Source organism: Pezoporus occidentalis, unplaced genomic scaffold (assembly GCF_034315485.1).
Source record: "Pezoporus occidentalis ecotype Australia unplaced genomic scaffold, CSIRO_AGI_Poc_V1 ctg72, whole genome shotgun sequence".
Lineage (NCBI taxonomy): Eukaryota > Metazoa > Chordata > Aves > Psittaciformes > Psittacidae > Pezoporus > Pezoporus occidentalis.
In genome coordinates this window covers 3,756,829-3,783,020 of record NW_026916072.1, presented here as the reverse complement: position 1 = coordinate 3,783,020, position 26,192 = coordinate 3,756,829, and the positions used below count along the sequence as shown (strand labels likewise).

At 44.8% G+C, this 26,192-nt stretch overlaps 1 protein-coding gene across 4 annotated transcripts in view; it reads left to right on the top strand.

The window, feature by feature from the left end:
* The first annotated feature begins 243 nt into the window (after positions 1–243).
* The window catches only part of MAP1A (microtubule associated protein 1A), a 49,066-nt gene continuing 23,117 nt past the window's right edge, over positions 244–26,192 (top strand). Inside the window, exons 1-5 of one of the 4 annotated variants that reach the window (XM_062642605.1) lie at positions 303–441; positions 3,518–3,631; positions 3,757–3,817; positions 4,920–5,003; positions 5,181–5,282. In XM_062642605.1, coding sequence (XP_062498589.1) covers positions 4,997–5,003; positions 5,181–5,282 — 109 coding nt within the window. In that variant the 5' untranslated portion in view covers positions 303–441; positions 3,518–3,631; positions 3,757–3,817; positions 4,920–4,996. Of the gene's footprint in view, positions 442–3,517; positions 3,632–3,756; positions 3,818–4,919; positions 5,004–5,180; positions 5,283–19,813; positions 19,930–26,192 lie in introns of those variants that run through there. The other 3 variants (XM_062642603.1, XM_062642602.1, XM_062642606.1) reach the window with 3 other exon arrangements.

Genomic DNA, 26,192 nt, shown 5'->3' with positions numbered 1-26,192 from the left:
CACCGGGAGCCGCTGCCCCGCGCCTGCGGGCAGCCCCCGCTGGGGCCGGAGCCGCTCGGAGCCGGGGCCCGGTGGCGCCGCCTCAGAGGCCGAGGCGGAGCCCGCGGACATGGGCGCGGCGAGCGGGAGCGGTGGAGAAGGCGGAACCCCACGACTACGCCCCCCTCTCCTCCGCAGTAGCGCAGGACCACGTGGCTAGCTCGGCCAATCGGGGAGGGGCTCAGGGCTCTTTAAGAGGCGCGCGCCAGTCACGGTGCGCTGCAGCAGCGGCCGCCGGGGTTGCCATGGAGACTGTGGCCCGGCCGGTCGCCATGGAGACGGCAGCGCCTTGGTCGCCGGGCGGGCGGCGCCGGGAGCCGCGGAGGCACGCGCTGCTGGTCGTGATCGGGGAGATCGGGACGGAGCCGGAGCGGGGCGCGCTGCGCGGCGCCCTGGAGCGCGGTGAGCACCGCCGCGGAGGGGTACAAGCCCGGCTGCGCCGCCGCCCGGCCCCAGCCGGAGCTGCTGGTGCCTAAACCAGCCCTGCGGCACCGCAGCCCCGCCGAGCAGCTTCGTCCTCCTCCCGGAGAGACAGCGGAGAGGGCCCGCGGGCGGCGGCTGAGGGAGGGCCCGGAGCTCTGTGTCGGAGGCTGGGGGAGGTGGAGGCCGGTTGTGGGTATGTCCTGGGGCCGCAGGGCCGGGGTTGGTCGCGGGGAGCCATGCTGGGCTCGGGCGCGCTCGCCGGCCCCCGGCGTGGCTCGCGCAGCGGTGTCGCAGCCGCAGGGTTGGTACGGCCGGTCTCTGAGGTGACCGGAGCCGCAGCTCCAACGGGGACGGGCCCGGTGGCAGATGGCGTCAATAACGGGGCGGTCTTGCGCCGTTCCTGCAGGTGCTCAGGCAATACATTGTTGTGTCCTTTGTAGTCCTCAGAGGACCGTCTGTTTGCATTAGTGAAATGCACTTGTGGCTTTGGATGTCTTAAAGCTTGAAGACTTTTTATTGTTCTGAGTTCCCCAAGTTTCTATTTTATTAGTGGGTCAGTGGGTTACACCTTACTTCCATCTTACCCCAAACTTTTATCTTATTAGTTGGGTGATTTGTCTTACCTGTCTTACTGCAATGCGAGGGGACAGCTGCAAAACAGGGCCTTGTTGTGCTACGGCCTCTCCCTGTTTAAGGAGCAGCTATGTGGACTCCAGAGGCTGAGGAAGGATAAGCCACTGCAGTGAACTGCTTCAGGAATGGCAGAGAGCAAGACTGCCACGACATAGTGCTGCTGTGTTATCCATGTTGTGCTAGTGCCCGGAGGCACTGGCAATTAGTCTTTGTGTGTTCGATGCAGTGTTGTTTAAAAGCAAGGGGGAAGAAGGTGGTGAGTTGGTAGTTCTTGCTCTGTGGCAGAAAGGAGAGGTAGTTGGCTACATCAGGACCTGAACAAGATCGTGTTCTAATGAACAATTTAGTACGCATCTTGAGAAATAATGTAAAAGCCCTTTGACTTTGCATGCACCCCTTCTCCCCATTTCCAAGACACATTTGTGTAAAAGAGGCCAGTGATAACAGTTGTAACTATCAGCCAAACTGTTCTTGGAGGTACTTCTGTGTCTTTTTTCCTTTCAAGCATCAACAGAACTGAGGAACAGAGGAGGTGGGTGTAAAAATGTCAAGTCTTGTCATATTTCTCAACTTCAGCATCTTTTCCATGAATCTGTGCTGGCAGACCAGCTACTTTGAGAGCAGCATTTTTTTCTGTTTTCCAAGGATGGTTTTCTTCACTAGTGTTAGGTCAGACTGGCCATTTGGCTTCTGACAGTCCCTCTTTGAAGGGGCTGCTCCTGCTTCCTACACAACAGGATGACAGTCTTTGCTCGGCACTTGACTGGTGTGCCAGCCTGCATCCTTATTCATTCTCTGAATAGTGACAGGTCAGACTAAGCTAATGGATTTCGCTCATTGATCCTGCAGTCAATAACCACAATATGCCAATAACCTGGCAATGCCTGTTAGAGAGGGAAAAAAAAAAATGCCAGTTTTGCAATGTGACCTGTAATTGCCACAGCAGAACTAAGTTCTACAGTTAGTTTTGTCTGACCCGAAACCTACTGAAATTCTGCTAAGAGCCATTTAAACAGTACTGGTAAGTTATTAGAAGTGAACTGCTGAAGGAATAAGGAACCTGAATTTTGGGCTTTCCTCTGTCATTGACTTGGAGTAGGACCTCCAGCAAGTCATATGGGGCTTTTCCCCACTGTGACTTGGGAGAATGACTTTTGTGAAATAGACCAAGATCTGCAAATGGTAAGATGGATATAGAAAGTAAGAATAGTTAAAATGACTGCAGGGTCTTGATATCCGGACAGCATATTATAATACTATAGACAGCTATACTTTTGATTCAGGGAGTTCAAGAAATGTGGAAATGGTGCGCACATGATTATTCCTATTTCTTTAGCTTGATGGAGAGGCTTCATGTGAGGTTTTTGTGAGGGTAGAACAGGCTGCTGAGCAGAAGATTTTATTTAACCAGGAAGGAAAGCTGTGTAAGTAACAAAATGCTTCTGCCCTTCAGAAGAGCATATTTCTGCAGCTTGGTAAGTATGGCAAGGAGCTTGTAGCCCTGACAACAGTCAGATTAACAGAACTGGCAAATCAAGTTGTCAAGCAAAGTTGATCCTGAGTATTCCATACTACATATCTAGCTGGGGTTTTCTAAAGGATGGAGAGCTAGGGCTCGTCTTGTCTCTTTTCTGTTGCTGTGGCACCCTGCCTGTGCAAAAAACCCCAAGCAAACAAAACAAAACAAAAAAACAAACAAACCCTCCTCCCAAAACAACAGTACACCACAAAGATTTATTACTATTATTATTGAATAAATCTCTTTCTCTGGCTGATCCAGAAAGTGCCTCCCCAGATTTCTTTCCACACCTTGGGTCAGGAGAACAGAATAGTGAGTATCAGGCATCATGGGAGCCTGCTGGTCTCCATGTGTAGTGCATCATAGACAGTGGCATTGTGTATCTGCAGGCTGCTTGGACAATGCTTGTTCTAAAGTGCTGTTTAATAAATATTGGTTTTAGTTTTCTGTTCCTGAGTGACTTTTGTCCAGTTTAGAAACAATATCTGGACAGCTAGGGCTGGTATTAGGGGGAAATGCCAAATCTTGTAAGCCAATTACCTCAGCAGGAAATGAGAGGTTCACAAGGTCATAAGGAAAGAGACGGAAAAGTGATGAGTGACACGGTACCTTACCCAAGCCTTGCATATGCAAAGAGCATAGATATTTAGAATTGTTATGGTATAGTCTGTACTCTTGTATCAAGAGGTAGAGGATCCTAATCAGCGAGGACAATGTTGTGGCTCCTGTGCTGTGGAATAACAAACTGGAGTTGTGGCAAATGGGGAGAGATAAGGAGTAACTTCAGACTATTTGGAGGGGGAAAAGTGTTGAATAAATTGTTGCATGTAGTATGAGTGGGATCATAATTTCACTGTTCCCGTTCCTTGCTCTGAAAGAGGATCTATTCTTTCTGCATCCTAGAGGATGTAGCAGTACCTCAAACAGCATTTATTGCTGCAGTAGGACACCATGACAATGACACAGCAGCTAGTCAGCAGGATTGGCCCTGCAGAGTGCCATCTTGTTCCTGTCCAGGTTAGAATGCTCATCAGTACTGCATTAAGATGCACTTATATTGGACATTTGCTTAAACAATCATGCTTTCCAGGAGTATAGCATAGGAAAAGATTTTGCTCACCTTCTCGCTCTGTCTTTTATAGGTTTCATTTGTTCCTATCCTGTGCCCAAACTGAAACCAGTAAATGTTCTATAACACTGAAGGTGGTGTTAAGTGTGTTTTGCTTGTTTGATTTTTCTTCTTTTTTTGTTTCTTTTTTTTTTCTCCTGATGTTGAGAGGGCTTACTGAGGGTTTTGTTGTGCACTCTGCAGCACAGACTGTCAAGTAATAGTCCAGGAATACAGCCTATGTGAACTGTCACTAGAAAAGGAGGCCAAGAACAAAGTTTGCTTGAGCTGCTGTAGGTTCTACAAAGCCTTTAGACTATTGAACTGTGTGGTGCAAGGGGTACTAACTCCATCTTAGTTATGTGTAGAAAGCTGGAGCTTGTATCCTACAAGATCTTGTTTCCCACCGGTAGCTAACAGAAGCTGTTCCAAAACATGGAGTTACTGTGCTGGAGAACTAGAACTGTAGTAACTGGGAACGGTATCTCTCAAAAATCAACATGCTTCACTTGATGACAGATATCAGATGCAATAGAACTATATATTTTATACAAGAAAGGATATGTCTTCCAGAAGATGGTGGAAGGACTCTCAGTTGAGGACTCCAATAAACACTGGAGCTGAGATTCTGGTTTCAGTTAACTTTTAGAAGTCTGTGGCCTTGGCCTTCATCTGTTCTTAAGCAGGCAGCAGCACAAGAGGCTGGACTAGTGGTTTATGCTGATACCCTGGTTTTGTTCACAGTGCCAAAGAGTAGTATCACACCATCTGGGAAAGGCTGCTCCTCACTGGGATGTGAGATCTATGTTTGGTGTCATCCAGAATGTACAACTGCTCACACTGAGGTCTGAAGGTGACTTCCCCAGCGTGGCATGGTGCCACTTGCTCTGGGAGCAGATGCTGCTTCCTGCTGTGATATGAAGGTGATTAGCTTACAAAGATTATATAGATTAAAGAGCAAACTCAAGGGGTCTCAGTGGGATCAGGGCTTTGAAGGAGTGATTAAGCAGAGCAATTTGGGGGGGGGGGGTGTCTGACTTGGAGGATGTATAGGCTATAAAAGCAGAGAAGCTGGTGTCTCTGAGCTATTTAGTAGTTTGACCATCTCTACTAGTGGATAATGCAGAAAATATAACCTAACAATGTATTTGCCTAGTTAGGCAGGAGTGTAATTTAGTTAGTCTCAATCTCTTGTAGCTTGTTAGGTTCACTTGCATGAAGCCCAGGTTGAATGAAGACTTGCTCACTGTGTGTACTTCAAGGATAAACATTCTATGGAAGGTAAGCATCTTGTGGCCCTCTGCTTCTGAAGACTTCCTCTGTCCTAAGTATGCTCTTTCGGAAGACCATCACTGGTCCTTGTGTGTCCTGTTAACTTTATCTGCACTTCTGTTTCTAGAGCAAATGTTGTAACAGCTCACTATTCCTTTTCTTTCTTTTTTTCTCTTTGTATGGTAGGAATTCGTTCCTGGAACATTAACATTCTGACCTGTGACCTGAATCAGCAACTGCGACTTTTTGTAACCAGACACCTGGCTCAGTTTTCTTCAGAAGTCAAAGGTAAACTTTTTGGTTCATCACCGTTAACTTCTGATTTTTCTTTCTGATTTGAACAAATGCAGAATAAAGTTGAGTGTGATTTAGAATGTCAAATTCAATTAGTCATTTTTTTTTTTGCCCAGGATTCTGCAGACATGAATACTAAAGAAGAAAAACTTAAGGATTTGCTGGATGCAAGGAATTTAACTTAAGCTTATGTATCTTACTACTGTGAATAAATAGAAATGTACTGTTTAAAAACCTGTTAGGCTAGTATGAATTTGTCAGTCTTCTTTATCTTATTCAGGTGACACAGTATAGTTTTACTTTGCAAGCTATTTATTATCTATCTCTTCCTTTTGGGTTTTAATATGCAGTTTTGTAGGCACAAAATGTGTTGCAAGTAGTGTGTAAGACTAGTAAAATGACTTTCTGAATCCCTCTTTTGAAGGCCTATCTCCCTTTCCTGTTAAGAGCAATGAATAAGCTCTTACAAAAATGGTGTTAACAGTTAGAAAGTGTGCTTGCTTAGCTTGTGAAAAGCTTGAACTCTGGATAGTTCAAGCTATAATACTTCAATGTATGTTAAAGCTACTATAATAAGCACAGAGGACACTGTTGCAAAATCTTTTTTTGTATGAGGCTGTCTTACAATCCACTGTACATCTTGCACTCTTGTCAAAGTGTCTGAATGTATTCTCCAGTTGGAAAAGCTGTTCTCCTAATGGATAGCTTTGAAAGAAGGTACCTGGACTCTTACCAAATATGCCACTGTCTTAGAGGCCTCAACTTCCCTGTGACTTTAATGCAGGGATAGAAAGTCTCCCTCCCTGCAAAGCAGTGCATGTTTGTATACACACACTTAGGGGATTAAAATACTGTGTGAAATGTATCAGTTGAAACACTCAACAGAAGATCTATCTAAATTTGAAACACCTGTGTCTATGGTACAAATAGACTAAGCACTAACAAGTGACTGTGAATATAACATTAGCCCGAGAGTTGTTATAACTCGGGGTTGAAACATCTGGGTAAACAACAGCAGTGTGTATCCCTCTTGTTTCTCTTGCCTGGTTCCTGAGCAGCAAGGGGTGATAAATAAGATGCTAGTCTATAAAGAAGCTTCCATGAGGGATATGGGGAATTGCAGTTGTTTAACAAGCTGTCAGGTCTACTGAGCAAATCAGTAGTAAGGCACGTGTCTACCTGGGAAGAGTCACCATTGGTTCTGCAAAGGTAAGTCCTGTTTTTCAAATGTCTTTAAGCTCTTTGAAGTGATCAGCAAACACACAAATGAGTGATTTTAGTGTACCAGCCAAAAATGTTTAGGGAATGTAAATCCATGAAGTCTGTTTAAGGAAGCTTATTGGACACAGAACTAGGAGCCAGGCTTTGGTATGCCAAAGTTACTGAGAGAAGGATGGGTAGACAAAAGTTCTGATGTAAATAGCCAGCTCTGTCAGTGGAGGTGGATTGCCAGTTGAGTTCAACAAGGTACATGCTGCTTAACGTAGCAAGTTAAAGGGTGATCAGTGAGGCAAGTTTGATAATCCAAAGTTACTCAGGACTCAGTAATGCTCCCTGCCCAAAGGGAGGAGGAGTAGTCCTGGATGGCAGCAGCAGAACAGAGAAAGTCAGGAACAATTATGGAATACCTTGAACAACAACAAACTCTGTGTTATGGAGAATCTGGAAGCTAGCAAATGGTCCGAAAGAGGGAGAGGTTGATGTGATGAGAAAGATGAACAGCAGTATCCAACCAAGTCAAGGTGAAATACTGAAGGCTTGTGTTCTCTTATATGGTGAGGGTAGCCCCATGTGCACTTTTGCACAGTTATCAGTTGCCACTGGCTGCCATAATAGTTTAAGACTATGTACAGTGCCTCTTTGTGCTGGATGTTAATTGTTCCTTACAGCCAAGAGGGACTGTCTCTCCAATACAAATTGATGTGGTGCTAGGTGAAGTACAATAATTGCTTCTCAGTGCAAGGGCAGTTTGCTTTCTGATACCTGCTGGTTTTGGTGTTCAGAGAAAACAGCTTCTCTTTCTGAAAACTTTACTCAAATATTAGCAGCTACTTTCAGTCTGACTAGGGCATTTTAAACAGCCCAACAGCCATCCCAGTGATCTTTCCTCTCAAATCATACTTTGTGTTAGTCTTCGGATAACCTGTTATAAATAACTAGTGACATAATTGAAAATCAAGCAATGAAGAACAATGTTGAGGTTGAATTTGATGGAACAAATGCTTGAAAAAATGAAACACTGATGAGACACTTTTCTTGCCTCTGTAAAAGGATTATCAGAAATATTAAAATACTTTCAAGTATTACCTTGCATATTCCTTTGCCAACTTAATTTTTTATGCTGAAAGCCAACAGGGTTTGTGTAACAGTCTAATAACAAGCTGCCTTGCAGACAGATGACCTTTAGGCTCTTGAAGCCTTTCATATTTGACCTAATAGAATCATAGGTTAGCATTGGAAAGGACCTTAAGATCATCTAATTCCAGACCCCTTGCCACGGGCAGGACACCTCACACTAAACCATGCCACCCAAGGCTCTGTCCAGTCTGGCCTTGAACACAGCCAGGGATGGAGCATTCACAGCTTCCCTGGGCAACCCATCCCAGTGCTTCACCACCCTAACAGGAAAGAATTTCTTCTTTATATCCAATCTAAACTTCTCCTGTTTAAGTTTTAACCCGTTACCCCTTGTCCTGTCAATACAGTCCCTAATGAAGAGTCCCTCCCCAGCATCCCTATAGGCCCCCTTCAGATACTGGAAGGCTGCTCTGAGGTCTCCACGCAGCCTTCTCTTCTCCAGGCTGAGCAGCCCCAACTTCCTCAGCCTGTCTTCATACGGGAGGTGCTCCAGTCCCTGATCATCCTCATGGCCTCCTCTGGACTTGTTCCAACAGTTCCATGTCCTTTTTATGTTGAGGACATCAGAACTGCACACAATACTGCAAGTGAGGTGTCAGGAGAGCAGAGCAGAGGGGCAGGATCACCTCCTTCGACCTGCTGGTCACACTCCTTTTGATGCAGCCCAGGATACGGTTGCTTTCTGGGCTGCAAGCGCACACTGCCTGCTCATGTTCATTTTCTCATCAACCAACACCCCCAAGTCCTTCTCTGCCCAACAGTCTGTAGCTGTGCCTGGGATTGCTCCGACCCAGGTGTAGGACCTTGCACTTGGCATGGTTAAACCTCATGAGGTTGGCATCAGCCCACCTCACAAGCGTAATAATACACATCCTTACCACATACTGATGTCTTTGGTTTACATTTAATGCCAGTTGAGGGTGCAGATACATCTGCCACAGCCCACTGAGGATGTAGCAAAGTTGCATTATAATTCCTGAAGGCAGCTGTCTTTTTGGATGGGTACTCCTAGGATGCAATTAACTGAAACTAGGAGAGGAATCTTCTTCCTGCCTCTAGAACTTATGGGCAGCTACAAAGAGGATGGAGGGTTTCTCTTTACAAGGGAAATGAGCTCAAGTTGAATCAGGAAAGCTTCCAACTCAAGGTAAGAGAAACTTTTTTACTGTGAGAACAATGAGTCACAGGAACAACCACCCCAGGGATGTTGTAGAGTCCCCATCACTGGAGGTTTTCAAGATGTGATTGAACAGGGTGCTAGATAAATACCATCTATGTTCCTTTTACTATAAAAGTTGGACTAGATAATCTTTTGAGGTCCCTTCCAACCTGGGCTGTTCTGTGCTTCAATGAATTTGACTTCGCAAAAGTCTTGTTAAAGAATATTTACTAGTGACACAAATCAGGTTGTGATAAGTTGACAAACCTGATAAGCAAAAGCAAATGCACAAGTCCACTATGCACATCTTCGTCTCAAACCTGCATTCAATCCTCCTTTTAAAGTAACAACTCATAGGTTAATGTTTTTACTTGTACAAGTGGCTCATCATCTTCATCTAACTTGAATGGCTATGAGTGACAGTTTGTGCCATATACTTTTTTCCACTACACTGCTTAGTTAGTTTTCAGTGATCGATCTCAAGTGCGTAACAGTAACTAAAACTGCCTTGTTTATTCAAATTGCAGATCCCAGATAGTTTGTGTATTCAAACAAAAGCTGTTCTAGATGAGGCAAAAGACCAATTGTGTGTGAAAATTATATTACAGTAAGTGTTACCCGCAGCTGTGGCTTCTTGCTAGAGATTTCTATAACCTACATCATCCAATGGGGGGTTTTGTTCAGCTCTTGGCTATTAGTAAAAGGACTTCTATGTCTTAATTTTGCATGTTTAAGTCATAAAAAATGTCAGTGGTTAACTCACTCCCCCCCCTTTCCCCGATGCAATGATTCTTTGGGCTTTCATATATGATTTCCAGGACTTGAGCAGTTAACTTTCCTGCAGTTTGTCTGCCAACATACTTCTGACCAGAGAAATGTAAAAGCAGACATTTGTCATCTTCTGTGCTGCTTTCGTATGTGCTTGAGGGCTGTACCTGCTTTCATAGTAACCACATTGAGCATGGCCTCAAAGATCATTTGAACTGCAGCCTCCCAAAATAGTTTCCCATGCTGCAAGTGCAGCCCACGTTTCTTGTTGCTACATGTGTCTGCAGCAATCCCAAGCATTGCTCTTTTCAGATGACTTTTGTTCCAAACAGCTTGAGATTTTTCCCCCAGATACTGGTGAAGAATATCCCCATGGGACTTGCAAGCACCACCAGGATTTACGAGTTAGACATACATTAACCAGGTACTTGTGCATTCTGTAAGAATGCTGTATGCTAGGGTAGGTAGTTGTACTGGTTCAAGCGAAAGGTAAACCCAGCCCAGGGACAAAAAGTGGATGGGTGGACAAGAATGTTAGATGAGTGCATGAAATAATTCCTCCTTGTACCATTCTAGCTCGTATCCCTTTCCAGGTCCTGAAGAGATGTTTTCTGCATGTTTAGTAACGCTCAGCGCTCTTCAACATCCGCAGTTATTCAGTCTTTCCCTGCTAGAAGTAAAAAGAAATCTGGCAAGAACTGAAATAGTTCAGTGGCATGTTATAGGAAAAAACCTGCAACCTCTTTTATTTCACTGGATTCTGATTCCTGTCTGGTCTCATTCTGATGTACCTTTCTACATTACACAATTCCTGTCCAATCTAGTTGTGATATAGGTTTGGCATATTTACTTTTTTTTTTCTTCAGATTGAAAAGGCCAGGCTTACCCAATGGTTCCTTATAGAGAAGCTCTTTCATACCTTCCATCTTTATTGTTTTATTAATGTTTTACAAATCTACCTCTTTGAGATGCTGTTGTCAGAACTGTGTAGTGTTCAAAGTGGAGAACAGCTATGTATTGACACAGTGTCACAAGCTTGTTACTGCTTTTCCTGATTTCTACCACATCTATTCACTTTTGTACTGCTCCTGAGCAGTGAGCTGAGACTATCATAATCTCAAGATCTCTCCCCAGTGGTAATAACTTTAGTTAGCACTCATGTGTGATTTATACTGAGATAAATAAAACGCCAAATGAAACTTGGCGTGTGGAAGTCTCCCTCAGTAGTTCATCCTCAGCCATGCTAATAACTTGGTATTACCCATAAGCTTTGCCACCAGTCTGCTTTCTTCCTTTTCAGGTTGTTTATGAATATGGTGAACAGCACAAGCCCTGGTGTAGGCTTATATGACATGCCTTGTGAAACAGTAATTGCACTAAATCAATACAGCCTTTGATATTTTGACAAGCTTATTTGGTTTTTATTAAGAAGTAAGGTCATTTTGTGTAATGCCATGTTCATTGGCATTCATTTTGTATTCTATTTGAATCTTTACTGCTGATGGGTTTTCCAGTCTTCTCAGACTTAAATGCCTGAGCACTGGAGCTCAAATTGCAGGCTGAGAGCTTCTTAGTCAGTCTCTTAGATCTTGTACAGAAATTGTCTGTTTGTACAGACTTAGCCTGATTGCTGCAATCTCCTACCACCATTAGCGTTAACATAGAAGGAATTTCATTGTCTCTAAAATATATTCTTAATTTCTTCCAAATACAGAACAGAAATAATTACAGAATATTTCTCTCTCGATTTGACCTGCAGTGCTAAGCATTAAAACAAGAGATAGGACAAAAGCAAAACCTTATAAGATCATATATAAAACTTTAATTCAAAATGCTGGTTTTACCATCTTTAACAGATGTTTTTAATGCAAAGACAGCTCCTGGAAACTGCACATCTTCAGAGTTCTCTTTGATAATATTGGGCTGCATTTTATGCATTTAAAACCAGTATACTGACCCTTCTTTGGTAACTAGTCCTTGCTAAGACAAACAAGATAAGTAAAGGGGGAAAAAGGATTAAGTAGGAAAAGAATCTTTAACATGTGACAGTTTCAATAGCTGTATATAATTTTCTGACTGATTTATTGGTCTGTTTCCCTCTACTGTGCATGAAGGCAGTTTCCCAGCTCTCTTCCTTCGTTTTAAAGAATCCCTGTGTTGGCGTGGGCTTGAAGAAGTCTCTTGAGCAGCTGCTCTCAATTTCTGTTTACCTGACTGCTGCATGTAAACTGTTGGAGGTAGGGGGCTTTGGGTGATCCAGTGCTGGCCGCTTTCTGGGCCTGAGAACCCTGGGCTGAGCCGTCCCCATATATGAGCTCATGGGAACACGTAGGAAGGCTTGGCCACAGCTGCTCACAGTGCGTTCCTCAAGTGTTGAAACATCTTCACTCACAGCCAGCAAATGTGAGTGAAGCTGTGCTATCTCACTGCGGTGGTGTAGAGCAGAGCACCTGATGGCACTGAAGTGAAATGGGCTGTTGTGTCCTCAGCTGCCCGTGCTGGTGCGCAAGGGGCATGTGCACCCCTTAAATGCGGCAGGCCCTCAGGCTGAGGAAGGTAAGGCTGCTTCTGCTGCAGATTCAGAAGAGGGGAAAACTGTGGAAGGAGTCTGTTAATCCGATTTTGCCATGAGATTAATGGTTGTCATGTGCTATTGTAATTTTAATGCCATAATTCCTACCTCCTTAGAACACAGATGTCCCTCAGTCTGACTGGCTCTGTTCCAGATTTCTGTCTGGTTTGCCTTGCTCTACTAACCACGGCATTGCTAGAACATACGCCTCTTTCTTTGTAAGAACTTAAAAGTGCAGAAGGGAGGCGCTGTTTTCCTTTTCTGATCTGGTGTTGCTGCTTTCTGTGAGATGCCATGCTTTCTGTTTGACACTCAGAAGTTGAAACAGTCTTCGTGCTAGAAAGCCAAGAATTCTGAAGTGGAGTCAACAAGGATCATAAGGGCTTGTGTCTAGATGCATCTTCCTTTGAAATACCAACGTGCTTTCACTCTGTTCTGTGTAATGGGATGCCTTACTTGATTTGGAAACTTCAGGGTATAGTGTGCAGAAGCAATCGGCTTTTCTGATTTCTGGCTGGGGCGAATGTGCTGCTGCAGAGGATCCACACCAGAGCCCTGTCCCACCTGTAAGATTTTTTACTTTGTGCTTTATGCTACTGGCCTATATTAAGCAGTAATGGAACAAATGAGTCAATTCCTGAATGGGAGCTTTGGAAAACTAGGAGCACTACAAAGAAAATAAATTAGCTACCTGAAGACAGTTTCCTATTTTTATTTTAAACCAAATTAATGTTTTAACTATCATTTGTGGGGATTGAATTTTATTTTTTGGGGGAGGGGTATGTTTTTTGTGTTGTATGGACATTTTAAGGTGAGATGTTTTTCCTTTGTATCAGGTTGCAGCAGTCTGCCACAACCCGCAGGTCATTGTGCAGTGGCTAGTTACCAAGGGTTAAAGTCATGCCTCACTTCGAGCTTCAATTTGTTTATTGTGCTTTCCAGCTACCATAATTGCATTCTGCCTGGACCTACTAGGCCTGAGTTCTCTTCTGGAAGAAATCTTATTACCTGCAGTTGTCTTCTCACCTCATAAAGCATTCTGTTGCATAAGCAGGCTAATTTGGGGTGGTTTGACCTCAAACAATGCTTGTAGCTGTGTCGGGATCTTTTCAGTTTTAGAATCTTGGAATCTGCCTTTCAAAATTTAAAACCTTAGTGAAGATCAAAATAAAACAACCAACCAACCCACCAGCAAAATGGGGTGGTCTTTGTAAGGGCCACGTTACTGACCATGGAGTTACTCTATCGCCCGCAGTACACCCACAGCTAGCTCTGGACACAGCTGAGCCCATGGTGCCATGCTCTGCTCTGAAGTTACTGCTTCACAGTTGACCGCTAGAATGTAACCGTCATACACAAGCACGGTGTAAATTTCCTGCTCTTGTTTGTTTAGTCCAGTAGCTACATCAATGCTTTGATACTAATCAGGAGTTTCAGTTAACAAGTACTGTATTTTCTTTCAGGTAATCTGTTCCTTGATAACAGTTACATGAGATTCTCCTAAAGATATCTTGAACAAATATTGTTTCACCAGCTGTCAGACTTTTATGACTTGAGTTCAGGGATAGGATGCCTCCTAAAACTGCAGGGTATAGCTTATAATAAACAACTCTGTGTAGCAGTGCTATGCTGCATGCACACAGTCAGCACACATAATTGTGATTTCTTGGAGGCTAAGTTCCTATGTGGTCCAGTGGTCACCACAAGCTCGTTTCTTGTTTTGTATGGAAGTGTTATTCTTTGACCTCCTGTCTCTAAATGGGGTACTATATGCATGCATGTTCGTTAAAGAAAAATGTTCATTGCAACCAAAGATTCCTGCTGTCTTGGGGGGAAATAGTAGAGAATGAGCTATCTCCTGCGGGGAGGGCCTCGTTTGCTGTAGAGAGACAGTAAGACACTACTGCAATGGGAAATCTAGCCAATCCAGGTACACCTCTCCTTTCTTTAGTCATCACTTAGGACTGTGTGTGTATGGGAAGCTGCTAGCAAAGCTGTCAGTGCAGTGCTTGTGGGAGAACTCCTGATACAGATATAATTTAGAATAAAGCTTCACAGGCCAGACTGTTGATGTAATTATTTAATTAGAAATAAACTGCTATAATTATCTTCAACTCAAAATTAGTCTTTACACAAAACACAGACAAACTAATGCTTGATGAGGTTTTTTCTTTGTTTTCTGCATTTATCTCCACAGATAACTAACCTTTCAATTTTGTGAGTTCCTTAAATCAAAGCTCCTAGCACTGAGATGGCCCCAGTCATGAACTCACTGGTAGCTTTTCTGAAGTTAGAACTTGCCCTACTGAATAATTAACTCTTGCTTCTAAAATAAGGCATTGTAGTTAAATGTTGTGGGCAGTTCATGGAATTAAAATTCTTGAAGTGTATATGGAGGCAAAGAGTAAAGAGCAAGTGGGTTTGTCCTGGAACAGTCTTTTGGACACTTCAAGGAAAGTGCAGGTAGTGTATTGTACTGAGCCTGTTCTGCTGTACTGTCTTTCATACATAAAGGTTTGAGGCGTCAGGATCTGTTTGAATGGGCCTTGAGAGTAGATTAACCCTTGAATTATGTGGAAAAGGAAAACAATTATTGGGGAATGGCTGGCCCTTTTTTCAGGATACAGTAAAAGTTTATTTTGTTTTGTTTTCTTTAGTACTTTGTGTGGTAAACGTGAATAATTCAATGATTTCCAGTCCTTTGTTGTATGGATTTGGTGGAATGAGTTTTGAATTCATTAGACTGGTAGGGTTTTTCCCCAGTGAGATTGGTCTTTATCTGTAGAACCTTCCAGAACAGGCAAGCTGGATGAGACTCAAATTTCTCATGGTTAAAGAGGAAGAGATGGGGGGGGCAGGGCACAGTCCCTAAAGGGACTGTCCCCAACAGGACAAGGCCATGTTTTTGTTTCAGATGACCCATTCTCAGTAGTTTTACTCAGTCTGGGGTTTTGTCTGCCTTTGCTTTTGACAGTAGCTAGTGTGGAAGTGGTTATGGCTATTCACAATCTTACTTTGCCTTAGGGTAGGTGAATTGTCTGAGTTTAACCTAATCCTTCCTCTTTGCCTCTGAAACTTTATTGAGTACTTATGATTCTGCAGGAAAACCTGCAGTAGACAGTTTGACTCCTATAAAGAAAGTTCTCCTGGAATCACTGTTCCAAATATGGCATTTGTGTGCATTTTTATTCCTGTTCCATGGAGATGAATAATTGAAAGTGGTTATTGATTTTCTTCTTCTTCTTTTTTTTTCCTTCTCCTCTCCTCCATTTGTTTTTCCTCTCTGGTTGCATCCCAGCCACTTCCTTCCAAGAAAGCATGTGCTGCAGTGCTGATATCCTACAAGAGGGCATAAACCCAGGAGAGAATAGTGCCTAGAATGATGTCCTATTTGTTCAATGTCTAAAGAACATTCAACTATTTTCCATCTTTTCTGTTTCTTGACTAGTTGGTCTTGTAAGCAGGAAATGGCTGGTAACTGTAGCATTCAAAACATACAATTTACTAGCACTAGTTTGCAGGGACTAACATTTTCTCTTTAAATTTAAAATATGCCTGGAAGAACAGTTCCTCTTCTGTAATCACAGCATTCAGTTATTCATTGTGGTATCTTTGCATGTAACAGCAACCAGCTCCTGTGGCTGTTAGTTTCTCTTAGGTTTTGGGGTTTTTTTTGCTTGTCTTCAAACTTCGATTCATTGTGAGAGAAGCCTCCATACAGTGCCAGTTAAATCCACATGAACCTGACAGGTTATGGGTTCTGCAGTTTCAAGAAATGTGGCAGAACTGTTCTGCATTGCTTACAGAAAAATTCCTGCAGTTCTATGTCTTTATTTCCAATTCTGAATATCAAACTGAGGAGAAAAATGAAGCAAGATTGGACCGAGTCACAGACACATGGCACTGTAGTCAGAGTATTGTCAATGCAGTTTGTCTTAGAAATTTTACCTGTGCCAAAGCCAATTCTAAATCTTCCTCTACCCTCTCCTCAGCCTTCCTTTTGGTTTGTCTGGCAGGCTTAGCTCCTTGCCTTCCATTTGCATCATTTTCACAGTTGCCACCGATGCTTGTTAGCTGTCTGTAGGATCCTGCTGTGATTTTTTGTCAGAACCGTCATGCTGCTCTACGGAGAGGGCATCTGTAACCTGGATAACAGGGCATCTGGTGAATCTGTGCCTCTGGACTGACACATTCTTCAGAAGGATGGTAGCAGCCTTTTTGCCTCTGTTCAGGTGCTGGAAACAGAGTTAAATCAGCAAGTTCCAGGCATCAGACCCTTCCTGGGGCAGCTGTTGCCTTTTAATAGAGATTCTTGGCTGGTTCAGAGAGAATGTGACCCGAGGCAGCTTAACATGTCTGGCACTAAAATATACCCTTTGCAAGAAGAGGAATGTTGTACCATATTTTGGCCCTTGGAGCTTCACTCACATTGCCTTGGTTGCACTTCTTTCTTGCTTTCAGTGCTAGATCTGGTTTGTACCTTCTTCATTCTGTGTGTCTGTTGGGACATGTGGAAAGCTTTCCTGTGCCTCTGGCTGGAGCAGTCCTGAGGGTGCTGATGGGAACTAATGCTGGCAAAGGCATCCGAGCAGTGAAGCCAAGTGAATACTGTAGAAGGCACAGGTTTTTCTTCAGGGAGATGCATGCTGCTTATTTGAAACACTTTTGGAGAAGTCTTTCATTGAACTGTGTTAGTTGTGTTAGGAAAACATGAGGATTTGATTCCAGTGTCAGTAAGAAATCACTAGCATCAGATCCTAGGCCCTCCTTCCTCTCTGCTCCATTAAGCCACCCCTTTGGATGCTAAGGAGTCATGCTGCATCCATGCAGGGGACATGTGGCAGTTCTTGCTGTGCTCCAATATTTGCCTCAATCCCTCTTGTCATGTTCCTTTTGGTCTTTTAGTACTGCTCATGTTTGCTCCAGTTTTGCAGCCTTGATTTATAAACCTCTTTGTCCTTTCCACCGAGAGTTCTAGACAGGTCATCTTCTGTCATTTTCCCTAAAGCTTTTGAGTTGCTGAGTTAAATTAGGATCACCGTTTTTAAAGCCTTATTTTCTGGGACAAGAGACCAGTGTTGCCACAGAAAACTTGCACAGTTCATGAATTTGCTTAGAGTAGGAATTGGAAAAGAGGCTGGTAAGAGGTGCTGATGGCTTCCCTGCTCCTGCATTAACACAAAAATAAAACCTTACTTGAAGGTGATAGAGCTAAAGGGAATGGATGACTTGGGCTATCTACCTTATAAACCTGTCGAATATCACAGCAAGTTGAGAAGCTAATTCCTATTAGCTCAGATAATCACTCCTTTGGCCTTGCAGTATGAGAAAGATGAAAATATTATTCTCAATTTAAGGAGGAGAAGCCTAAATATGTGGTTGTGTTGGACCTGCAAAGCAGCTGGACGAATCAAATACTTAAGGCATCAAAGGTTTCTTGAAATAGAAGTATACATGCAACTAGCAAGGTGTTGCTTCATTTCAGAAATGGTTGTTAAAAAAATAAGGAAACTTGGGAAAAGTGCAAAACAAACATTTAGTCAATTTAAGCAACCATAGAGAATAAAAAGGTGAAATATCTGCAAATAATAAAGGCGCTAGGAAGTAGGGAAGCCTTATTAAATAGTTGAACAGAAAGATGCACAAGTATTCAGCAAAAACAGGTATCCTTAAAAAACCTCCTAGTAAAGCTGTAGAAAAGAGTAAAAACTGCTGTATCTAGGTAGAAGTGAGGATAGCCAAGAGGATTTTATAAGTGATTTGCCAAAGACTTGAAAGAGTAATCAGTTCTTTTGATTTACTGAAAGCAGATAACCTGTGCAAGTCAGTAACTAGATAGTCAAAGAAAAGAAATCCATCCAAGATGATGGATGCAAAGAAATCCCTGCACTTCTCCGCAGTCTTCTCTGCACAGCGTGCCGTGGTGACAGCCTGCTACCTCTTCTCTTGTAGTTACTGTGAGGGTTTTATGTGATAAGCTCTCACAAGCCTGGGGTGCTGCCTGCAGAGGTTAGAGTTCTGTGTGTTGAAAACTGTGCTTTTTATGTAGAAGTTTGGAGAAATATCTGTCCTTTCTCCTATAACACTATCAGGACTGTAGCTGGGTCAGGCCATGGTTGCTCTGTCTTGCCACTTTTCAGAAGCTAGTATACTGTCCATGAGAATGTTCTTGTTAAAGCCTTTGGTCGGTAATTGTGAAGAAAATGTAGTGTATTTGGTGGAAGACAGTGGGCAACTCAGAGCTATTGTTCAGAGAAGCACAACCTCTCTAGACTCCAGATGTATTGCAAGTCCTATTCAGTATTCTGCTTTAGCTGTAGTTCTTGAAGGCCCACAGGTTTCATTTACATGAAAATGGTTTAAGTGTCATGGTAGAGAAAAGCGTGGAGATGTGATCCTGGCTGCACCCTCAAGTTTGAAAATAGCAAGTGACTTCTTAAAATGTTTTCTGTGTTATTTCTGCAGGCCTGGGGGAATAGCCAGTCTGTGGCTTCTTAATGTTTATGGTCCAGAACATCCCAGTCAGTGTGATGCTGACTCAGGTGTGCAGCGATGAAGTGTTCACACTGTTAATAGTGTAATTCCATACCCTGTACCCAAGGAACAGAATTCCTCAGCCAAAAGGCAGGATCTTTGTTTCAAACTATACTGATCCAGTGACTGTTGTCTCTCTGACTAATTGGAGAAGTTTATCCTGTTAGGACAAGTGGGGAAAAACTCCACCTCTCTTCTTTAAGTCAGTAGTGGAAATAAATCTTTCCTTGCATCAGAGGATAATAGTGTATTTACATGTCAATGTTTGAGTGGTTCTTGGAATTGAACATTAACGAGCCTTAACCTCAATACTAGGAAGGGTACGTTTTCTCTGGGGTGTGGGTTTTCTGGTTTTTGTGGTGGGGGGTTGTTGGTTTATGGAGGGCAGAGCATGACTGACGTTGGGTTTGGTTTGTTGTTTGGTTCGGTTTATTTTTTTTCCCCTCTTAAATTCTAAACCTCTGTATCTCCTGTTCCATGATCCTGGTGCCTGGTCTGTAACTGTCAGGTGAATCACCTGATTTCTTGAATAACTGGAGAAATGGAAATGTTTTTGATCATACCTCTGTAGGTCTTCCTGGCTTTAGAAAGTAGCACTTGGGAACTAGAAGCTCAGTGCCCTCCCTTTAGGAACTGTGAGAGACCTGAAGCTCGGTAAGCGCTTCCCTCTTCAGTGCCCCTTTTCTTCTGCTTTTGACAGTTGTTTTTTAGGCTTTCTGCGATTTTTTTTTTTTTTTTTTTTTTTTCCTTAAAAAGCTAAAAAGTTACCTGCAGCTGATGACACAAAGGCAGGAGAGCTGCTCTGCAGGAGGCTTTTTAGGCCAGTTATTTAACTGGCGCATGGCAAAGACAATAGCTGTTTTAAGGAGCTCTGAGTCTTGCTGGTTAAGCAGTACTTGTCTTCCAAAGAGCTGTGCTTTGTGAAACCACCCTGCCATTTACAAAGCACCAAGAGCCACGTTCCCGGCTGCTGGGGCCTGGACATGTTTGCGAGGGCAGAAAGTGAGAGCTAAAACAGGGGCCGTGGATGCGCCAGGCTTCAGCCGCAACCTTCCGGCGCTGCCGGTGCCCGCGGCGCGAGGGGGGTTAACTCTGCCTCGGGCCCCCGACGGGCGGGGTGCGGAGCGGCGGCTCCTCCCCCGCCGTCGCCGCTCTCGCCGCAGCTCGGGCTGGGGCTGTGCCGGTGCCTCCGCGGCGCTCCCGGCGCCCTCCGACGGCTGCTGCTGCGCGGGCCGCCGCCAGCCGCGATGGTACGTGCGCGCGGTGGGGATGGGCGCTCCGCGGGTGCCGGTAGCGGACAGAGGGGCCGAGCCGCTGGTTCGGCGCGGGGCGGGTGCGGGACTGAGCCTTTAGCGCTGGCTTTGTCCTTGCCGGGATGCTCTTGGCTTTGGAGAAGGCTGCTCCCTTTTGTGCTGGAGTGACTGCGAGCTCCGGTACCCGGAGAGCGGGCGCAGCCCTGCTCGGGCTCTCCTCCGCCTTGTCTCAGGGGCTGGGGCTGCTCTGCCCTTGGGGGGAGCAGGTGAAGAAATCCGTGCGGAGCATTCTGTGACAGATGCGGTTTTCTGCCCTTGGAATTTGATCCTGGGGTGGTGGGGGGTTGTCATTGGTGGTTAAGGGGAGAGGACCAGTGGCAAGAGGGAAAGGTGACTGCAGATGGAGTGTTTGGGTTGGTTTGTTGGGGTTTTTTTTTTGTTTTTTTTGTTGTTGTTGCTGGGGTTTTTTTCCTTCTTTCCTTTATGATCTGAGGACCTCGCCTCTTCTCAGCTGCTTGTGGCCCAAGTATAGGAACAGAATCCGAATTCCCTGGCTGCTCAGCTGTTTACTGCACTTGCGGTGTTAGCTCAGACAGGGGAAGGGTGTATTAAGATGGGTCTAGAAAAGAATCTGGAGATGATACTCCGCCTGCCAGGGACTTACGGAGTCCTGCAGCATTATGACTTATCCCAGTATGGCCTTTCCTGAAGGTGGTGTGCTCCTGGAGAAGGGAGGCGGTGGCATAAGGCATCTCATGGATGCTCCCTTTGGGCAAGGCTTGGTGAAAGCAGCATTAATGTCTGTATCCCTGCTCAGCTCTGCACTGATGCTGGAATGAGGCTAATGCCAGGCAGGAGGGGGGAGGGTTGTTAAGGATGACTGCTATTCTGCTGATTAGATGGGAGAGAGCCCCTTTCCAATTCCTTTTTCCTTTGGTGCTGCACACCCACACTTGATTAGTCTTGAACCAGCTGAAGTCTGGGTTTGAGATGCTCAACACTACATTCTTCTGTTACAAGAAGACAGAGAGCATCCAAATGTGTCCAGTTAATGGGGAGGAAAAAGAGAAGGTTCTTGTAAAGTGTGAGTGTTGTAGCCTTACTAGAGAAACAGAGCAGAGAAGATGTGGCCAGGCTTGGAGCTGATTTGCATCCTAGTAGGTTTTAGGGAGGGATTTTGTGCTTTAGAAATGAGAATACCAAAGTGCTTTGTTTTTCCTAGAAGTGGTCCTTTGTCCCTGCTATGTTTCTCATGCAGCACAGAGGTATGAGGGGCTAGCTTTTCCCTTGATGATTAGCCCTCCTGCATCGCAGTGGTATAGTGTGGCAATGACACCTTTGCAGTCCACAGACACACGGGGCTCTATTTTCATAGGGTGTCTTTGGCTTTCTTTAGTGTTGCCACCACCGAGCATGTTGTTGAGAGTGTGAAATCGTCTGTACACGAATAATAAAGCGTATTGAAATTTTTCAAAATAGGGCCTTCTACCTCCAGGGTCCAGAGCTAGAGGAGCTGGAGCAGGGCTTGGCACATTGCACAGACCAGGGTGTCTGACCATGAATATCTGCTGGTTTGTGTAAGAGGGAGAAGGAGGAGAGGCAAACCTCATTGCCCATGGAGGGAGCAATGAAAAGAAGTCAGTAGTGATGCCAACAGACCCTCTCTTAATAGGGGGAAGAGGGGGCTGAGAGTGGTCAGACTGGGGCTGTAAGTGATGTGGGGAGGGGAGGAGGAGGGAGCTGGGAGGGAGGAGCGTGGCTGTGCGCACACACACACTGCGGCAAATTCTGCAGCTGGTGCCTGCTGGCTTATGACTGCAGAGGAAACAAGCTCTGCTTCAAACTGATCTCAGACAAGGCTGTTTCTATTCCAAGTAGCCCTGGTTCCACTGTGAAAAGCCCTGCAGGCTGGGCACTATTCCAGCGTGATGGGCATTCCTCTTTCTGCTGATGGGGTAGGGGGCTTTTTGCTGTATAGGGTCAGTACCCTCCCTGTCTCCTTGGTGGCTCCATACTGGTTGGCTGCATCCAGACTGCATGTCTGTCCTTACACTTTCTCCAGCAAGTAGCTGTCCCATATAGGACAGGAACCCTTTTTTAACTCTCCTTCCTCTCCTTTCCTGCAATCTGACAAGGCCAGGCTGTCACATCCTCCACCCTGCTCACATTCTGCAGACAGAGAAGTGTAGCTTTGCAGTAGTTTCTTTCATGACAAAACAATCCACATGCTGTCATGTCTTTTTGCCACTCTTCCTCATGTCTGTGTTGCTGGCATACCTGAGTCACATCCTCAGCAGATACGGTGATAGATGGATGATGGACTTGAGCTTGGGAGTATGGCGAGCCATAGCCAGGAGAAGCTCTCTTCCGTGAAAGCAAGGAAGCCATGTGTACATGAATAGGAGGTGCAGTGTGTTTCATTCAAAGGAGCATGCCCAGACACTAGAGAAAGGGTGGGAGTTCCTCAGCATGAGCTTCTATGTGGCATGGTCCTGTGTTCCCTGTACTAATGGAACAGCAAGCTGTGTATCCGGGTGTTCAGGAAGTTTTGTCTGAGGTTTTATTCAGAGATGAACCTGAGCATTGGTGTCCTGGGCCAGCAGGTTCTTGGTTCCCCTGAGACAGGCCTTTAAGTCTTGCTGAACTGATCCCTTAACTGTATGGAATAGCACTGGGTTGGCTTTTTATTTTATTTTTTAATGGTGAATGCCATTTCAGTTCATTTCTGTCTTTCTGAAAAGCAGCATCCCAATTTCTGGGGTGTCTGGAAGAAAATGAGTGAGCCCTTTCTTTGGTTTTGGAAGTAAAGGCTTGGATATTTCCTCTAAGATAACAAAGGTTGAGGATCTCGCATGAAAGGAGGCATGTAAATCACAGAGGGGGTAGGATTTAATATGCACATCTATCATCAGTATTTCCTACAGCATAACTTGTGTGTCTTTTTGCACATATTACTGTCTTTCGTGAGCCTTCTTGTGAAGCACCGAAGTCTCTGGCAATTTACTAGAACCTGCCTCAGGTTCCTGCCTTTCCCGGTTCATGCAGGTGTGTCGGTTCCTGTGTGTGGCGTTCTGCAGAGCAAGAAATCTTTTGTAAGTTTGTACTAACTTCTGGGATCCTGGAGGAGAAGGCGCCATGGGGAGAGCTCCTCTACAGTCGCCAGTCAGGCGCGTGGAAATCTTATCTCCTTGTCTTTAGTGCAAAGCAAAGGTGAGAACAGATCGGAGCTTAGGCACAGCAAGATGGTTTCAGACCCCTCCTATGGGAAAGGCTGAGCCTCTTCTGACTCTCCTCGTTGCCAGCAAGACACCTCAGGCAGCAGTGGCTTAATAAACAGTTGTTACTGAAAATGTGCATAAAATACCTGACCTGAAACTCTTGTAGTTTTAAGATTGGAAAGGAGGGTCCATTCCTGCCTCTGGGGTACTGGCCATGGTAAGAGAATAAAAATACCAGCTGGCAGGACATGAGCCGTACAAGCTGCAGTCTTAGCTCTCACGTGGAGGTGAGTCCAGAAGCTGCACAGTACCACTGCATGGGTGGGCTGGCATTTGCTAGTTCTGCTTTGCTTGCATGTGTTTTGGTAGCCTTGAGAAAGGTCCTTTTGGTGTTTTTTAGTGAGAAGATAAAGGCTTTAAAAGCTCAGCACTGTTTTTCACAGCGTTCTATAGCTACAAATATATTGTGCTAAAACACATGGCAGCAAAACTGGCAAGTCTGTGTCATTTGTTTCCCTTATTGATTTTCAAGATAAGAGACTCAGTTAATTACTTTTGCACTTGCTGTAGCTAACCTTTATTTCACTGGGATCCAAGCATCTCACCTGTGCCACTCTGTTAAGCTCCAGTGCCAAATTCTTAAACAACTAAGGAGAAAATTAGAAGGAAAATGCCATTAGTATCTCTTTTCTGAATGTTGCCTGAGGAATATCAGTCAACAGGCACTGAAGCTGCTGATAGGTGTCTTGGACAAGTAGGCAAGAAGCCATTGAGTTACCTGCCGAGTGACTGGACTTATGTTGCAAAAAGCTTCCTAAAATGGTTTGAGAGGGGTAAGTTGCAGTACTTGGACAGAAATGTGAACACTGCCCAGGCCATGTAAGATGTAAGTGGCTTCAAATAAATATGACTCCTTGCCACGAAGGAAAGCACTGGAGAGGGTGGTTCTCTGGCTTTGATCTGGGTGGCATCTCTTTGGAAAGCCAGCTTGCAGGCTGCGAGGTGAGAGCACAATGTGTTTTGTCCACTTCCTGGTTGCTAGAATTGCATGAGAGTTTGAATGGCTGTGGGGCTTGTTCTTGCTGGTGGTCCATGTTTGAAGGCAAAGGCAATTGTCAGGGGAGAAGGGGGCATGGGAGCATGGAAGAGTGCTGTGCCTGCATGGCTGTGAGGCAGCTGAACAAGTGAGAGGCCCTGAGACAAAAGCGTTAGTGGTGGTGGAGGCCTCTTCTCATCCTTTTTGTTTTCCCAAGTCAGTAAGTTCAGCTCCTGATTCCACTGTGCAACCCGCAAGCTGCAAGAGACCTGGCTGGACTGGGTAGCGTTAAGAAGCAGGGGCTCCTGTTATGAAGTGAGACTTCACTGCAAGGCAGGCTGGTGGGAGGCAGTGGCTGAGTTGACTTATCACCTGTACTGAGAGGAGGTGATTTCTCTCCTCAGCTAGAAACCTCCTTGGTTTCTCCCAAATGCCTCTCTTCAGTGCTGAACCAGACAGGGCCTGCATTTGCTAGCAGAAGACACCGGAGGCCTTGAAGAACTTAAAAATACTTTTCTGTATCACTGTGCCCCATGCTGTAAATCAAATCCCAGGAATCCAGACAATGCAGAGAATCTATCGAGTGGCAGCTAGATCCAGGAGTATAAAGTCAAAACACAGCAAAGGGAGATGTTGGCAGAGGTCAGCTGCTTTTTCTTAAGGGCTGGCAGAAGAGTTGTCCTGTGCTTTACAGGCACAGCGAGTCCATAGCTGGTTAATATCTCTATCTTAAATGGAGATGACATTCAGCACATCATCTTCAAAACAAGCAGGTGAGAGGGAAGAAAAGCTACTTAGAATGCGATTGCTATCAGTATGGAATGGGAAGGAGGTTTGAGGAGTCTAAATAGATGATGAAAATCAGAAGCAGGAGCTTCTTGCCAGAAATTTGGTATCTCAATAGGTGAACATGAGGAAAATGCAAAATCATTTCCTTATTTGTGGCAGACATCCCTCCCTTGACACAGCTGAGTTCTGTCTGCCTCAGGCAGCCTCATTACACATTTCCTATTGATCAGTTGTCCAAAACAGCCCCCCAGAATTAAAACCCCATTGGAACTAGGGCAAATGATGAGCAGTACCTCCAAGTCAGTCAGCATTACCCAGAGATTCAGAACTAGGAGGAATGCACAGTCTTCTTGACTCTGTGCTATGTCCTGGTTGTAAGAACATGTACCCTGTGATGCATATTCTTATTAAAATTGAGAAATTGGAAGCTGTCCAGCTCTGGAACAGGGCATCTGCCTCAATGCCAACAGAACCAGTTTTGTGGGAGCCTCTGTTCAGGAATGGGCAGCAAAGCACAGCTGAAGTCCCACTGACAAGGGAAACGCGAAACATTAATTTGGTTTCCAAAGGGACCATCTACAAGTCTGCCAGGGGCTGCTGGAATGAGGGCACCAGATAAGAGGGTATCTTAGGGTGTGTTCAGGTTTCCTTTTGTGGGTTTAGTGGAGATGTTTAAGAAGTTACAGCTCCAGATCTTCACAGCTGGAGATAGCACCTCTATGTGGAGCTGTGTTCTTGGTCCATGGGAGTGCCATGTGCTGTTTCACAGCAAAAGGGTACAAAGTCAGCTTGAGTCAACAAAACTACTGAAGGGAACAGAATCTTTCGTGACTGGTTCTGCACTTGCCAAACTGGATAGAAGTGCTCATCTTGCCAGTCGATGTAGCTCAGTGGTGGTGTGACTTCCAGTTGAGGGGCATTTAATGAACAATCAGGAACAGAAATTTCTGGAAATAGATACAGCTGTTTCCAGAGTGAGTATCTGTGTCTTCAATTAGTGGTTCTAAAATGGCTGAGCTATCAAATTGCTCTTTAGCATAAAAGTGAGACAGTGTGTGCAGTTAGAAAACAATGAGATGGTTGCTATGGTTGGCACAGTATAGAAAGAGAAGTTGCGTGGGAGAGGAGCTGTAGGTGGCATGAAAATATAACAGGGAGGAGGAAAGATAGGAAGACCCAGACAAATGGTTAGGAGGAGTATCTCCTGGGATGTGGCA